The sequence below is a fragment of the Brachyhypopomus gauderio genome, chromosome 8 (genome assembly GCF_052324685.1).
Source record: "Brachyhypopomus gauderio isolate BG-103 chromosome 8, BGAUD_0.2, whole genome shotgun sequence".
NCBI classification, from domain to species: Eukaryota; Metazoa; Chordata; class Actinopteri; order Gymnotiformes; family Hypopomidae; genus Brachyhypopomus; species Brachyhypopomus gauderio.
Window position 1 is genome coordinate 2,151,611 of NC_135218.1, and position 17,830 is coordinate 2,169,440.

At 46.6% G+C, this 17,830-nt stretch overlaps 2 protein-coding genes across 24 annotated transcripts in view; one reads left to right on the forward strand and one right to left on the reverse strand.

Moving 5' to 3' along the window:
- Positions 1-17,830, forward strand: part of ptprt (protein tyrosine phosphatase receptor type T) — a 326,972-nt gene that overhangs the window by 109,644 nt on the left and 199,498 nt on the right. The window lies entirely within an intron of this gene.
- On the reverse strand, positions 13,023-17,591 carry LOC143521186 (uncharacterized). Its single transcript, XM_077013796.1, has 3 exons — positions 17,099-17,591; positions 16,769-16,934; positions 13,023-16,684 (listed from the first exon to the last, which is right to left on the reverse strand). The coding sequence occupies exons 1-3, from the start codon at positions 17,404-17,406 to the stop codon at positions 16,664-16,666; spliced, it is 495 nt and encodes a 164-aa protein (XP_076869911.1). The 5' UTR covers positions 17,407-17,591; the 3' UTR covers positions 13,023-16,663.

The window sequence follows — 17,830 nt, forward strand, 5'->3', positions numbered from 1 at the left end:
CCACCACATCCAGACCCTTCCATTATTTCAGCTAGGATCACTAACAACTACCACTTGGCTCTCTTGCGTTCCTCTCTTGCGTTCCTCTCTTCCGTTCCTCTCTTCCGCCCTGTATGTGAAGCACATCCTTCCGTCTTCCTGATCAAGCTGAATCAGGAAACAGAGTGATCACATTGTTTAAAGAGGGGAGGGAGAGAGGAAGACCAGAAAAGGTCTTTCCTCGCCCTGCTAGATGGAAGCTGTTTGCTGGTGTGCGGCTCAAGCGCTTGACTGGAGCGAGATGCTAACTGCTGTTTGGCTTTGCCCTGCTTGCTTCTCTTAGCCAAATAAAACCTTTAGTGCCACTATTTACCCTGTTGAGCCCAGCCTGCAAAACACACTGCTGTGGTGCTGGGTTGGGAATTGTGTGAGAGAGAGAGAGTGAGAGTGAGAGAGAGAGAGTGGAGAGAGTCGATGAAAAAAACAGGAGAGCAAGGGAAATGAACTAGAGGTGAATGAACAGTAATTGAAATCATTATTAGAGAGGACGGGGAGCGCAGGAAGGCGGATTGGTTTGTGTTTGGCATGGTTTCCATCCTGCCACGGGCTGAAGGGAAGTGGTGGGGGTGGAGCCCAGGCAACCTTGGTCTGTCTTGCCCCTGTCCTGGAACTGGCTGTGGTCCTGACTCAGAGCCACAGTACCTGACCAGATGTGCCCAGGCCACGTGAGACATGTGTGGAGCAGACACAGCAGGACGCTGCTGGTAGACGAAGCAGCCTGTACGAAGGCCACTCTCCAATGTCACGGCAGCATGTGACCTGTCAACACGGTAGCTGAAATGACATTTAAACTTAGAGGCCATTTAAATAAGGCTGTGTGAAATAAAGCAGTTGTTTGCGTCAGTAAATAACCTTAATGTATTGGTCTAATTGTCATGTTTGCATGTTTAAAATTATGCTTTGGAGTCATAGTGGTTTGAAATCAGTACCATTGTAGTTCTAAGGGTTGTAGTGAAAGGTGCCTTGCGCATATCAAACGCCAACAGAGTTGATGTGTTCAGCAGCCACACAGTTGTGTTTACAGAATGACGTCTCTGCTGTTTGCTTTGACGCAAGTGCCAGCGACCGTTGCCATCTGGCTTTTCCCAGCATGCTCTTGGGGATAGGAGGCGGGGCTTGAGGGCTGCGCTGCAGGAGGCCAGGGCACTGTCAGGGCTTGAAGCATCTCAGGTGTTCAAAAGCTCCAAAGCGCTACAGTACACAAGGCGTCTGGGGAATTCCACCCTGCACATTTCTGTTCGCGTGTGTTCAGAAGACAGTAGAGGGATGATGTACAACAGCAGCGCCCCAGGCAAGCGAACAGAGACCCACGCCATCCCAGGCAGCCCAACAGGCCACAGAGCAGTTGAGATGATGAGCAAAGTACAGGTTCATTACGGCTGGCTGTGCCTGAGTTTCAGTTCGAGCAGAAAGCCATGAGGACAGGCGTACTGAAGAGCAGCGGAGAGAGTTGGTTAGAGGTTCAGACAACTCTGTATATTAACATCAGTCAAACCTTCTTAAACCTGTGAGGCTCGACAGGCCTGTGCCTCACGTGTTTGTAATGGCAGCGTTTGTACCGAGTGCAGATGCACACACTGGCTGGGCTGCAGGTGGAGGAAATCGGTTGCCAGGCCTTGAGAAATGGTGTGGTGCACCCGGCCCACTGGATGTCCTCACCCGCCGGCCGCTGCAGGTGTCGCTCTGCTTGAGCGAGAGGACGCAGAATAGCAGGCAGTTGAATTACAGCTCTGTGTGGGAAGAGAGGGGGAGGGTGCAGAACCATGAGCGGGTTCTCCAGGGAGCCAGAGACGTACGTCCCGCGTAGCATTTTTCAAACCCCCATAAAGGCGTCTGGGCAGAGGATATATGGGTGTGTTTGGGGAGGGGGTGAAGAAAAGTGTACGAATTACATGTAGTGGGAGAGATTAAAACTAGCTTTATAAATGGGGTGTTCACTGCAGGGTACGGGGCACCATTAATAACCTCTGTCTTATGGGGAGAGTGGGGGTGAGAGAGAGAAAGAGTACAGTGGTGATTTTTCTCCTCTTTTCTGCACTTGCAAACCCCAACATGACATGTTGTCGTGTTTCATGAATGGAGCCCGCTTTCCTCGACCATCTGGCTTTGACCTTAACCCTTTGACCCTAACCCTTTGACCTTAACCCTTTTCCTTCTGTCACCTGTCATTTTGTCACTGGTCTAGGCCTTCAGCCTTTCCATATGCTCCATGTGCTTTTCCACCTCTTCCAGCACCGACGTACACATCTCACTGCACCACCTCCACATTCTTCTCTTTAGTGTCACAGCCCTCCTGCGCCTCATATTTAATGCATGCTAATTTGTGCTCAAGCGATGCTTATCCTGACAGGTCCGTGTCTCCTCAAAATTTTACTTTGCGTACAAAAAGCCCAGTGCCTGTTCTCGTGTCAATTTATCCAAATTTGCATCGGATCCTTTCCAAAAAAAAAAAAAGCAGAGATGAGCCAGAAGCCAGTCAGATGTAGCAACGGAGACGAGAGATTGTTTGAAGTTCCTTCTGGAGAAGTTTCCAGGGACATTTGTTCTAAAAATCTTTATTGAAGGTGGTTGGCTTCCTTGTTCAATTGTGTAAAAAAAGGACAAATACCAATCCATATAACTTGTCTAGTAAATCCAAGTCTCTTTCTCATGCAAACTGTGGCAAGCTGCCCCACGCGGTTTTACAAGGTTTCCTTAAGGTCTCAGTAACTGGTTAAAATGGCAAGCATGTTATTGAGCACTGCAACTACAGAAGCCTAAAGATAACAAGGAACACGTGTTATCGATCCATTCATCATCTGTTTTAGTGAGCACAGTGCAAATACTCTGATGGACATGTTGTGAAGGATGTTTGTTGTTGTTTTTGTTGTTGTTCTTTGACAGCTCCTAACTGGGAACTTTAGACTGTCTGAGGCTGGTTTTTGTGCATACACGGCCCTTTTGACTGAGTCTAGTGCCTTAAACTGTCTGGGTTGACCAGATCAGCCTGTGGGGAGTATGACACCATGGTGATTTGACTTTTGATTAAGCCATTTCTTCACGGATGTCTGTATGCGGGCTCAGGCTTTGTGTGCCATGAGTCCCCAGATTTTCGTGAGGCTCTTCGGATCCGTTCTGTCAGAGGGCCGCTGGGGCTTTGCGTGGGCAAGGTTCCTAGTTAACATGCAGCTCTGCCTCCCCCTACAGTGTGCTGGATCTCCTCTGCAGTTGACGAGACAGGGAACCCCTGGGGGTTTTCATACTGCTCATCCAGATCCCCACAGGCCATCCTCAGCTGAAAAATGGCTACGTGTGAGTGTGTGTGTATATATGTGTGTGAGCTCAAACCTCCAGTCCATCTCGCTGCAATGCTTCTGGTCAGTTCTCAAGCCTTCATGTGAAGGTGAATTAAAAAGAATAATTTAGTACAGATATTATTAATGCATTCAGGTAGCAGGGGAGTGTCCACACATGAGACAAAGAGAAGATGGTTGAGAGATGCAGATTGTGACAGATTTGTGCCAAACTTGGAGGTGTTATCTGGATATGCCTTCCAGAACGGACTATGGATGGTGGTTGACAAGACTTTAAAGCACCAAGATTTGGTTCAGTTACAGGTATGCTGATTTACACTGAGCCTCAGAAGACATGCTCCTCCTGTCTTTATCCTCCTGATGTTCTTTCCTGCATTGTCTCATTGTTCTTAATCCCAGAAATATGGGTTTGAGTTCTCTTGCTGTTTTGCACAGAGCAATATCTGTTGATTGGGATAGAGGTGGCAAATATTCCAGTCTGTCTCACTGCCTTCCACAACTAGATATCTGCAGAAAGTGATTTTGTCAGGGCTGGCTCGGATGTCGCTCCTCTAACCTGCTGGAGCAGTTTTTTTCTTTGTGGGCAAAAAGGATGGGGGGTTTAACAAACTACAGGGGGCTTAACAAAATAAATGTTAAGGACCGTCACCCCCTCATGGCTACTGTCACGTTGTGGGGGGGCCCCCTACCGGTCGCCCCCGGTTACAGCGGCAGCGGTCCTGTTTTTGGTCACGTGATGTTCGTCCCTCAGGTGGGCGGGACCCGTGATCCGTCTCACCTGAGGGTCGTTTGTTCGTCTATATACGTCTTGTCTTTGTACCAGTTGACTGCTGGTTATTATTTCCTTCATTTGGAACAATGCACGGGTTTTTGGTTTGCACACTTTCTATTAAACCATCCTCTTTCCCTGAGACTTGGCGTGATCGCTTCCTTTTTGAGTTGCTCACCCTGCCCGTCACAGCTACTGCATTTGAGACCCTCCAGCAGGCCACGATATTTACTAAGCTCGACCTTAGGAATGCCTTTTGGTCAGGGTCAAGACCACCTCTATAACCCCATCAGGCCATTATTTAGGGGTGGGCCTAGGGTTTCTTAATACAGAGGGTACATTAGACCAGGGGCTCATCTCCTGTTTCCAAAATGCATCAATGACTGCTTGAGAAAGCTGTTCTACTTTGATACTTGAAGAAAAAAAACATGCTCAATAAAATGTAGGCTACTCATGTTCAATGATTTATTCAGTTAAACATGAATTTGTAAGCCTACATACTGTACATTAAAAGGGGTAGATAACATGTTTATTTAGCTAAACATGATATTTGAAATGTAAGCCAACATTTAGTACATTTAACCTCACGGATGTAATTTTCAAAAGCTGGATTTGGTCCTCTGCAGTTTTAATGGTTAAAAATAAATATTTTAAATAGCAACGAATCTAGCGCTAGGACCATGCAGAAAACGACCGCTCCGAGCTCCGCTCCGGTAACACTTTACGTTCCTAAAAATGAAGCAAACCTGGCGACTTCGTGGCTGCATCCATGTAAACACACGTATGATTTGTAATTCACAGGTTTGAAAACTCGTTCTTGCCCCTACTGTGCAATTTGGTTAGGAATACAGCCGAGCTAAACTGTCAAGTTGAAAGTCATCATAGTTTGCTTACCCATTTTGACCCAGTTCCCAACCCAACTTTAAGAATAGATTTTATATATATATATATATATATATATATATATATATATATATATATATATATATATATATATATATATATATATATATATATATTCATAATGAATGCCCCAGCAGTATTCCAGCACTTCATTAATGAAGTCCTGAGAGAAGCCCTGGACAGATATACCTTTGTCTACTTGGACGACATCCTTATTTACAGTAGGTCCGAGTCCAAACACATAAAACATGTTAGGCGGGTTTGACATACTCATATGTCAGAGAAATAGGCTTTCTTGGTTATTGTATAGCCCAGAACACCCTGGCCATGGATCCTTCTAAGATCCAGGCTGTTGCGCAATGGCCAACTCCCACCTTACTCCACCTGGTTCAACGTTTTTTAGGCTTTGCTAATTTCTACCACCATTTTATTAAGGGTTTCAGCACCCTGGCTGCTTCTCTTATCTCCCTCACTAAAAAGAACCTCGGTCCCTTTGTCTGGACACTTGAAACTCAGCAGGCAATCGATAACTTAAAAAGACAGTTCACTTCGGAAGCTAGTGTTATGTATGCCCGATCCTGAATTACCATTCATGTTCGAGGTTGACGCCTCCAACTATGGGGTGGGTGCCGTCCTCTCCCAGAGGACTGAGACTCCTCCTAAACTTCATCCATGCGCCTACTACTCTCACCGAATGACACCCACCGAACACAACTATGATGTGGGGGACAAGGAACTTGCTGGCGGTCAAATTAGCCTTATAGCCTTAGAGGAGTGGAGGCACTGGCTGGAGGGCCCAAACATCCCTTCATAGACAGATCATAAGAACCTGGCCTACCTCCAGCAGGTTAAGCGCCTGAACCCCAGACAGGCCAGGTGGTTCTTGTTTTTTGGGCACTTCAAATTTACCCTCTCCTACCATCCTGGTACTAAAAACAATAAGCCTGACGCTCTGTCCCGTCAGTGGGAGTCACCCCCCAACCTGTCTGAGCCCAGTACTGTATTACCAGCTTCCAAAATAGTGGCACCTATACAGTGGACTGTGGAAGCTGAGGTCAAATGATCACTCTCCAGTGATCCTGGTTCTGGTGGGGGTCCCTCCGGCTGTTTGTACGTCCACCCTAGTTTAAGGAAGAAAGTAATGGATTGGGGTCACAACTCACCTTTCGCTGCTCATCCTGGGTCATGGCGTATGCTTACACTCCTTCAGGGTAGGTTTTGGTGGCCCGGGATGGACCAGGAGGTAGCTCGTTTTGTCTCAGCATGTGAGACATGCACCAGAAACAAGGTGACTCATTCCAAATCTACCGGGCTATTACGGCCTCTCCCTATTCCTTCAAGACCTTGGAAGCATGTAGCCTTAGATTTTGTCACCGGTTTATTCCCCTCTCGGGGTAACACCACCATCTTAGTTATCGTTGCAGTTATCAGACTGCCAGATTTCTGGCCTTGCCTAAGCTCCCCTCGGCTGTTCCTGCACCACAGAGTTCTGCATCACGGCTTTACTACCGACATGGTAGACAATGGCCAGACGGAACGAACCAACCAGGACCTGGAGCAGACACTCAAGTGTCTGGCCTCCTCCAACCCCTCCTCCTGGTCTGATCAGCTTCTCTGGGCAGAGTATGCTCATCACACCTTGTGGCCCTCGGGATGTCTCCCTTTGAGTGTATCTACGGTTATGTACCCCCTATGTTCACCCGGCTTACGTCATTTGAAATTCCTCTGTAGCAGACAATCCTTGTGTTAGGTCATACAGTATATAATATAGCCACACATCAAAGCTGTTTCTGACAGCTGACTGGTTTATATTTGATGCGGCGCGAGGGTTCGCACGGCGAAAATGACGTAATCGCCAGACATGTGAACAAGTCACTAAGTTGCAAGTAACAAGTAAGTCTCAAGTCTTCACAATCAAGTCTCGAGTCAAGTCCCAAGTCAATACAATCAAGTCTCGAGTAAAGTCCCAAGTCTTAAACTCCAAGTCCTAGTCAAGTCACCAGATGTAATTTCAATATTTAACACAATTGATGCAGTTGATTAGTAGTATATTAAGTTAGTCAAACTAACTAATGTTAGGCGTTTGAGTGTTTCGGTTCGGTTCCCCCCCCCCCCCCCGTCTCAGTGACTTCCGTCCATCCGTCCCCCCTGGTCCCCGATTTAGAATTCTCGTTGGTGCGGACCGCTCACACAATTCAAGTTGCTCATGTGGACCCTTGTAAAAGTTAATTTTCAACCCCTGAGTTATCACATCCCAGCTAGCTAGCTAACCGTTATAGCGTTATGTTAAATATACATAGCAGAGACTTGCTTTTGTTTGTGCAGCCTCAAATGTCGAACAAAGTTTGAAGTGGTTGCATCTCCATCTCTTATCCTGACTCCACATGTCTTGCATGTCGCAGTTCTTCTTTTATTCACAACAGCATAATCTTTATAATTGAACAGGATAATTTTTGGGAGCATGTTGCTTGTCCTCTCTGCACAAATTCAACGCTGCTGCCCCCCTCCCCCTCTCCCCCGATTGGCTGCAGAACTTCACCTGTAGTTAGGTTACGGATAAACTGAGCTGAGGAGTTCACATTTTACAGCACCATTTAATACAAAATGATCCAGTCATGTGATTCTATATTACTTATTTATTATGTTAAAATAAGGATTTCAAGTCTTTTCAAGTCTTAAAGCTCAAGTCCGATTCCAAGTCCAAGTCAGTAAAGGTAAAGTCTAAGTCAAGTCGCAAGTCTTCAGTGATGTTGTCGAGTCAAGTCACAAGTCATCAGTTTAGTGACTCAAGTCGGACTCGTGTCCAAGTCATGTGACTCAAGTCCACACGACTGGTAATCGCAGTGGCACCGCCCGTGTGCGAGGGCCTCAGGCGCTGTCGATTCGCACACTCCGCGCTTCAGCACAATGAACAAAGTCATATTTGAAGGGTTCATACACCTTTATAAGGTGGAATTCAAGCACTTGTATGTCACTTTAAAGGTCCATTTCAATATTCAATATTTCCCAGCATGTTAAACTTAATTAAGTTAAATATTTATACATATACACGAAAGTATTAGAAATAATTAGCTTTTTATCACATTATTTAATGGTGGTTTATTTTCAAAACACCCAATCTTAACGTCTTCACATTCTCTCCGGTTTTGTCCTGGAATTACAAGAGGCTCGTATTTGTTAACGTAATACAAGAAAACTGTTCAGTCAGATAGCTATTTGTTGTGAAATGAAGTAGTTACAATTTCAAGCATTTTCAAGTACTTTAGCCTAAATTCCAGGACTTTTCAAACCTGGAACACAATGCAACATTAAAATTCGTCAGGTATATGTTTTTCCTTTCTTTTCTGCGCTCCAGATTTTGGTTTACTTTACCTATCCACCACTGTATTTCCCGCTGTTGGGCGGGTACCAGCCGGCTACAGTCGGTGCTGGATCAAACCATTTTTCAGTGGGAGGCGGGAGTGTATGCCCTTAATGGAAAATATGCAGATAGGTAAAAAACATATATATTTTAGCCATTGAGCTTATTTTGAGTACAGAATTTTATATTAATAAAAAATTTCAAGATTATATTTTAAATTATAGACTTTAAATAAAAAATAAATTGCTGGGCTCTTTGATGGGCCCCCCTGGCCCTGGGGCCCAGGACAACAGACCCGGTTGTCCCCCCCGTCGACGGGGCTGAGTTGTTGAATTTTTGAACGAGTATGTGTGTGTGTGTGTGAGGTGGTTATAGAAGGGCAGGCTAGAGTCATCTATGCCTAACTGGCAATGAGCAGGAGCATTAGGGTGGATTTTGTGAGAGCTTTGTATGTGTGTATGTATAAATAAGAATTTGTGCACGTGTGAGGATTCCCTGCAAGCAGAGCAGAGATGGATTACAGAGAAGTAATGCTACAGACAAGATAAGCGGCAGCTAAGGACTTAGCACTTCAAACAGGTCCTCCCGCTTGATTCATCTGTGTGTATGAGTATGTATGCTGGTGAGCAGCCCATCACAACATATATGTATTTATTACTTAGTGTTTAGCCTTTGGCTGGCAGGCCTCCAAATCCCCAACACTTCAAACCAAGTCATGAAACCAGAGTGTCTCTTTCACCATCATGTAGAAGTATGATGGGCGTGCAAGTGTGTGTGTGTGCCTATGTGCATGTGTGTGTGTCTGCATGTGTGTGTATATGTGTGTGTGTCCAGAGGTGTACTACGAGTAGCAAGAGGAACTGCAATGTTGTAAGCAGGTGCCCCCTCTGAGGAGCAGTGGGACTGTGCTGCCCCTGCTTCACTCTCCTCACATCGCCCTGCTTCACTCATCCTGCTTCACTCTCCTCACATCACCCTGCTTCACTCTCCTCACATCATCCTGCTTCACTCTCCTCACATCGCCCTGCTTCACTCTCCTCACATCGCCCTGCTTCACTCTCCTCACATCGCCCTGCTTCACTCTCCTCACATCACCCTGCTTCACTCATCCTGCTTCACTCTCCTCACATCACCCTGCTTCACTCTCCTCACATCACCCTGCTTCATTCTCCTCACATCGCCCAGCTTCACTCTCCTCACATCACCCTGCTTCACTCTCCTCCCATCGTCCTGCTTCACTCTCCTCACATCACCCTGCTTCACTCATCCTGCTTCACTCTCCTCACATCGTCCTGCTTCACTCTCCTCACATTGTCCTGCTTCACTCTCCTCACATCACCCTGCTTCACTCATCCTGCTTCACTCTCCTCACATTGTCCTGCTTCACTCTCCTCACATCGCCCTGCTTCACTCTCCTCACATCACCCTGCTTCACTCTCCTCACATCGTCCTGCTTCACTCTCCTCACATCGCCTTGCTTCACTCTCCTCACATCGCCCTGCTTCACTCATCCTGCTTCACTCTCCTCACATCATCCTGCTTCACTCTCCTCACATCACCCTGCTTCACTCTCCTCACATCGCCCTGCTTCACTCTCCTCACATCGCCTTGCTTCACTCTCCTCACATTGTCCTGCTTCACTCTCCTCACATCGCCCTGCTTCACTCTCCTCACATCACCCTGCTTCACTCTCCTCACATCGCCCTGCTTCACTCTCCTCACATCACCCTGCTTCACTCATCCTGCTTCACTCTCCTCACATCATCCTGCTTCACTCTCCTCACATCGTCCTGCTTCACTCTCCTCACATCATCCTGCTTCACTCTCCTCACATCGCCCTGCTTCACTCTCCTCACATCACCCTGCTTCACTCTCCTCACATCGTCCTGCTTCACTCTCCTCACATCACCCTGCTTCACTCATCCTGCTTCACTCTCCTCACATCGTCCTGCTTCACTCTCCTCACATCATCCTGCTTCACTCTCCTCACATCACCCTGCTTCACTCTCCTCACATCACCCTGCTTCACTCATCCTGCTTCACTCTCCTCACATCGCCCTGCTTCACTCTCCTCACATCGCCCTGCTTCACTCATCCTGCTTCACTCTCCTCACATCATCCTGCTTCACTCTCCTCACATCACCCTGCTTCACTCTCCTCACATCGCCCTGCTTCATTCTCCTCACATCACCCTGCTTCACTCATCCTGCTTCACTCTCCTCACATCGTCCTGCGTCACTCTCCTCACATCGTCCTGCGTCACTCTCCTCACATCGCCCTGCTTCACTCTCCTCACATCACCCTGCTTCACTCATCCTGCTTCACTCTCCTCACATCGCCCTGCTTCACTCTCCTCACATCGTCCTGCTTCACTCTCCTCACATCACCCTGCTTCACTCTCCTCACATCGTCCTGCTTCACTCTCCTCACATCGCCCTGCTTCACTCTCCTCACATCGCCCTGCTTCACTCTCCTCACATCGTCCTGCTTCACTCTCCTCACATCGCCCTGCTTCACTCTCCTCACATCGCCCTGCTTCACTCATCCTGCTTCACTCTCCTCACATCATCCTGCTTCACTCTCCTCACATCGCCCTGCTTCACTCTCCTCACATCACCCTGCTTCACTCTCCTCCCATCGTCCTGCTTCACTCTCCTCACATCGCCCTGCTTCACTCTCCTCACATCGCCCTGCTTCATTCATCCTGCTTCACTCTCCTCACATCACCCTGCTTCACTCATCCTGCTTCACTCTCCTCACATCGTCCTGCTTCACTCTCCTCCCATCGTCCTGCTTCACTCTCCTCACATCACCCTGCTTCACTCTCCTCACATCGTCCTGCTTCACTCTCCTCACATCGCCCTGCTTCACTCTCCTCACATCACCCTGCTTCACTCTCCTCACATCGCCCTGCTTCACTCTCCTCACATCGTCCTGCTTCACTCATCCTGCTTCACTCTCCTCACATCACCCTGCTTCACTCTCCTCACATCGCCCTGCTTCACTCTCCTCACATCACCCTGCTTCACTCTCCTCACATCGCCCTGCTTCACTCATCCTGCTTCACTCTCCTCACATCGTCCTGCTTCACTCTCCTCACATCGTCCTGCTTCACTCATCCTGCTTCACTCTCCTCACATCACCTCCTGGGAGCTTTGCTTCCCTTTGCCCAAGTCTGAGTCTGAGTCTGCCTCGTCTCACAGGGCTTCTGAAGCATCTCCAATTTTCTTTGTGTTCTTTCTCTCTCTTTTCTCCTCTTTACTCCTTCCTTTTCAGAGTGCAACATGCCCTTTTGGTTAAAGCTTTTTGGGAAGTGAAAGCTGATGCACCTGTCTCTAAAACACACAGAATATATTACTTCCCAAGAGGAGGAGAGCAGGAGAGACAAACAGAAAAGAGGGAGAGACACACCCATCCCCCCACACATCTCCCTGATCTCAGCATCCCTTGCCTGATATGCTCTGTGATCAGACAAAGGTCAAGGTTATTATCTGCCTTTCTCAGTGCCAAGACTGTCAGTGAACTCCCATGAGTCCTCATGGGGTTCCATTTCCTTGATGGAGCACCTAAGAGGGGCCAGGTGCCCTCTGTGACCCGTTTCCCCCAGTGTGTGGTGGTGCCACGTTCGTTGCTATGGACTGTTCCTGTGCGGAAATCTGCCATCCGTCTCTGCTCTGTGCCTTGTTCACAGAAATGGGGGAGAAATTGGGTAGTAGTAGTTGTTGTTATTGTTGTTTCCCAGCTACAAATTCTTATTTTGCAACTGCGACTGGATGGCTAAGCTCTGTCTTCCCCCCACCCTCTGTTAAGCCCCACGGGGCTTTGATCAGATAGCGAGGTGGGATTCCTGGAGCTTTCCCTGCAAATCCAGCCCGGTTTTACAGCCTCCCTGCAGAAAACAGGTGATAAAGACTGAAATTACAGGGCCGGTCACACCCACACACCCACACACACACACACAGACACACACACACACACATACACACACCCACACACACACACACACACACACACACACACACACACACACACACACACACACAGACACACACACACACACACACACATACACACACACACACACACACACATACACACACACACACACATATACACACACACACACACACACACACACACACACACACACACACACACACACACACACACACACACACACACACACACACACACACACACACACACACACACCTGCTCCAGTGCTTCCAGTGGATTCTGATAGCCAATGCATTTCAACCCATGATGTTACTAGTGTATGGTGGAGCATCAATGAGAAGAACTGGGAATAAACACCATTTAGCAGATGGAGATGCAGAAGAGTGATAAGAGACTCGGAGAGTTTGTATCACACCTATAAAAGCTGGGGGCAGTGGAGTGCGGACAGTGTTTTGTGAGTTTTATGGAGTTACAATGTTCTTGCTCAGTCCTGCACACACATACTAACACCCACAAGCACTCACACTCAAACACACACACACACACACACACACACACACACACACACACACACACACACACACACACACACACACACACACACACACACTCAAAACACAGACGCCCCTGTACTTGTGAAAAGTGTGCAGAGGAAGCCTCTAATGTCTGTAGGAAATGGGTTTCTCCTGGAGTCAATCAATCAATCAATCAAAGTTTATTTGTATAGCGCTTTTCACAACACATGTTGTCACAAAGCGCCTTACAGGATTTAAAAGGTTAACAATACTACGGGTCCAGAACCCTAATGAGCAAGCCAAGGGCGACAGTGGCGAGGAAAAACTCCCTAAGATAGTGGGGAATAGGAAGAAACCTCGGGAGAACCAAGACTCAAAAGGGAACCCGTCCTCCATTGGGCGGCCCGTTAACACACAGATTACACAAAATACAGACAAATACACAAGTCACACACAAATCACACAATCAGACTAAGTAAAGGTAAAAATGAAAGTTCTGGGTTATGATATTGTCACTGTAAATGTCTGTTGATGAACGCCAGGCTTTCATTCCGTGTCGGAGCAGCGATGCTGGTATTGTAGGCTCAGACTGCAATGTTACTCTCCAGGTGAACCTCGGAGAAAAGATACGAGATGTAGTAAATATGTAACAGATTAATCAAAGGCCAAACTAAACAGATGAGTCTTTAATCGAGTTTTAAACATTGAGACTGTGTCTGAGTCCCGAATAGAGGCAGGAAGATTATTCCACAATTGTGGAGCTTTAAAAGAAAAGGCTCTTCCACCTGCTGTGATCTTTTTGATCCTAGGAACAGTTAATAACCCTGCGTCCTGCGAGCGAAGTGAACGCGCTGGGTTATATTGTTCAATAAGTTCACTAAGATAGTCTGGAGCTAAGCCATGCAGCGTTTTATATGTTAATAAAAGTATTTTATAGTCAATACGGAATCTAATTGGCAGCCAGTGTAATGACGATAGTACGGGACTAATGTGATCAAACTTTTTAGTTTTTGTTAAAACTCGTGCTGCTGCGTTCTGAACCAGCTGGAGTTTGTTTATCGATTTACCAGAACATCCAGCTAGGAGACTGTTGCAATAATCTAAACGAGAGGATATGAATGCATGGATTAGTTTTTCTGCATCACTAATATTTAATATGTTTCTAATTTTGGCAATGTTGCGCAAGTGAAAGAACGCTACCCTAGTTATATTATTAATATGTGTATCGAACGAGAGATCTGGGTCTATTGTGACGCCCAAGTTCTTTACCTCTGCGCTGGGGGTTATAGTAAAAGAATGTAGATTCAATGCTGCATTATGTATCTTGTCTCTCGCAGCCCTAGACCCAACTATTATCAATTCTGTTTTATCGGCATTTAGTGCTAGAAAGTTACATGCCATCCAATGTTTTATCTCTTCTACACATTTCTCAATCTTACTGTTTGCGCCTAAATCATCGGGTTTTGCCGATAAATATAGCTGAGTGTCGTCTGCGTAGGAATGGAAACTGATGTCATGCTTATGCATAATTTCGCCTAAGGGTAACATGTACAGTGTGAATAGAAGTGGTCCTAGGACTGTCCCTTGTGGGACACCATATTTAACCTGCACAGATTTAGAGGTTTTATTATTAACACTTACACATTGGAAGCGGTCAGTTAAATATGATCTAAACCAGGAGAGTGCGACTCCTTTAATACCTACTGTGTTTTCTAGTCTATCCAGCAAAATGTTGTGGTCTACAGTATCAAAAGCTGCACTAAGATCCAACAGTATAAGGAACGAGACGAGCCCATTATCGGCCGATATTAGTAGATCATTCACTACCCTGAGTAAAGCTGTTTCAGTGCTGTGGTTTGGTCTAAATCCTGATTGGAACTTTTCATGGATACTATTTGATTGGAGATAGTGGTTTAACTGATTAGAAACTGCTTTTTCTAAAATTTTAGAGATAAATGGGAGATTAGAAATGGGTCTATAGTTGGCTAAAATCTGCGGATCGAGATTCTGTTTTTTAATCAAGGGTCTAATTACGGCGCATTTTAATTGTTTGGGCATGTAACCTAGGTTAAGGGAGGAGTTAATCATATTAAGTAAGGGCCCTGCAGTGGCTGGGAGTAGGTCTTTAAATAGACGGGTTGGAACTGGGTCAAATATACATGATGTAGGCTTAGACGAATTAATCAATGTTGTGAGCTCTTTTTGCGATATAGGATTGAAGATATTTAGCTCAGTAATATTTTTGGATGCATTGTTACTAATAGCTGAACTACTGGGGTTGGATTGGAGGTTAGGCTGCGATGTATTATGACTCTGTAGTCGGATATTATCTATTTTATTATTGAAAAAGTTTAAAAATTCATCGCTAGTGTGTGTAAGTGCTGTGTTAGAACTAGTGTCGTTGATATTTCTTGTTAGTTTAGATACCGTCGCGAAGAGAAATCTAGGGTTATTCTTGTTGTTTTCTATTAGTGTCGAATAGTATGCGGCTCTAGCTTTTATTAGGGCATGTTTATATTTGACTATGGCGTCTTTCCATGTGATTCTAAACACTTCTAGTGAGGTGGATTTCCATTTTCGCTCCGCTGCTCGAGCTGCCTGTTTTAGAAGACGAGTGTGTTCGTCATACCATGGTGATAGCTTTTTCTCCCTAATTAATTTTGTTTTAATTGGAGCTACACTGTCTAAGGTATTGCTGAGTGTGGAATAAAACTGTTGTGTTGCCTGTTCCAATTCATTGGGCTGCAGTGGCATAGTGTTCGGTAGCTCTGGCAGTAAGTTTATAAATGTTGCTGCAGTGTCGGATGTAATAGTGCGCGTGGTTTTTGTATGGCGCATCTGATGTACATTGTATAAAGTCATTTCATATATTAGTAAGAAATGATCTGAAATGGCGTCATTTTGGGGGATGACTGCCAGATGTTCTATGTTTAATCCGTAAGTAAGTATTAAGTCTAAGGTGTGTTTACAGCGGTGGGTAGGCCCTGTCACATTTTGGGCTATACCTACTGAATCTAGTATGGAGTCGAACGCAATTTTCAGTGGGTCTGATTCATTTTCATAATGAATGTTGAAATCACCCACAATTACAAATCTCTCGATGATTAAGACTAGTTCCGAAAGAAACTCAGCAAATTCCTGAAGAAATTCTGAGTAGGGACCCGGCGGTCGATAGATGGTCACTAATTTAAGCTTTGTTTTATTGCCTATACGATTATTGCCTATTTCACCTATCAAAGCCTCGAATGAGTTAATAGAGGTGGTTGGTTTTACAGTAAAACCTATGTCTGTGTCATATATTGTGGCTACTCCACCTCCACGCCCTGTGATACGGGGCTGATGAACATAACTGTATCCAGGAGGAGCTGCTTCATTAAAACTTACATATTCGCCTACTCTAGCCCATGTTTCTGTTAAACAGAGTGCGTTTAGTCTGTTATCTGAGATTATTTCGTTTACTATCACAGCTTTTGATGCAAGTGATCTAATGTTTAAAAGTCCTAGCCTTAGCTTAATATTGCTGCTCACTTCATGTTGATTATTTAATTTAATTTTAATTAGATTTTTAAAACATATCGCCCTGTTATTCTTATACCTGCCACGGCTAACAGACACAGTCTCAATGGTTTGGTAGTTAGGGAAGTAAGTTCTACTTAGCTGATTTGCGTGGTTTGTTGTGGCTGGTCAGGCCCGACGTAGCACGTCCTCGATGTTCCTGGAGAGGACTGCCGAGCCTAGGCGACTGGGGTGAAGTCCATCTCGGCGGTAGAGTGATGGACGCTCTCGGAAACTCTCCCAGTTGTCGACGTAGTCCACGCCGGCGCTGCTACAGGTGTCCCGGAGCCAGCTGTGGAGACAGAAAAGACGACTGTATGACTCGCACCCTCGCCGGAACGTTGGAAGCGGACCGGAGACAACAAGCCTAGCCGACGTCTTCTTCCGCGCGGTGTCCAGAAGCGATCGGTAGTGCTCCTTCAGGATCTCGCTGCGCCGGGCGAAGGTGTCGACAGCCCCCACGTGAAGGACGACGGTGCCGAAGTCGTCTCGCTGCTTCAGCGCCGAGGGAAGCCGCCTGGCCACGTCCAGGACACGAGCGCCTGGAAAACATGACACACTGGGGGTTCTTTTAGCGCCTGGCAGGTGAATCTTCACGTGTCGTGTTATCGAGTCGCCGATAACAAGGATACCGCCCTTATTCTTCTTCGGTGCCGGCGCTGGTGAGGGTGGTGTCGGACGCAGGGGTGAGGGCGAGGCGGAGGACCTGGAGCTGAGCACCTCGAACGGATTCGCAGAGGAGAAGTCCGGCTGAGGTAGGGGTGACGACGCCGGCTGCCTTCCGCGTCCTCGCTGGCGCTCCCAGCCTGGTGCCCGGGTCAAGATGGCGGTCGCGCTGAGCCGCCGTGACGAGGGAGTGGAGACGGCCGAGTAGGCAGCGTCGCGGGCGGCCTCGAGCCTGGTCTTCTCCTGGGTGAGCTCCGCTTGCTTCTCCAGAAGACGCTGGATCTGCCGACCCAGCTTGTCCAGCTCCGAGCCGAGCTTGACGAGAGCCCGTTCCTCCGCGGTAGCCATGAAAAAACAGGGGAGACAAAACAGAGGGAGAAAGAAAGAAACAGGGGGAGAAAACAGAGGGAGAAAAAAGAGACGAGAAAACAGAAACGAGATAAAATAATCAGATGTCGGTAAGTGTATTATACTGATTTAGAATTGTAGTGTTTAATGTAAGTGTATTAGGCTATAGCTAAGCTATGCTAATGTGATACGTGAATCGTGGAGTGGAGTGAAAGGGCTCCCTGGAGAAAAAGAACAGCTCCTTTTTTGGTGTGCATCCCCACTGTGTGGAGATGGGGTGTGTGCTCCTCTGTCTTGTCATGACTTCCATGTTTGTAAGTGAATTTATAGACATGAGGAACAAAAAATATGTGAGTTGGGATGAAGAGCAGGTCCACAAACGACCTGTGTACAGATGCTTGTGCAGCCAGATGGTATGTGTAAA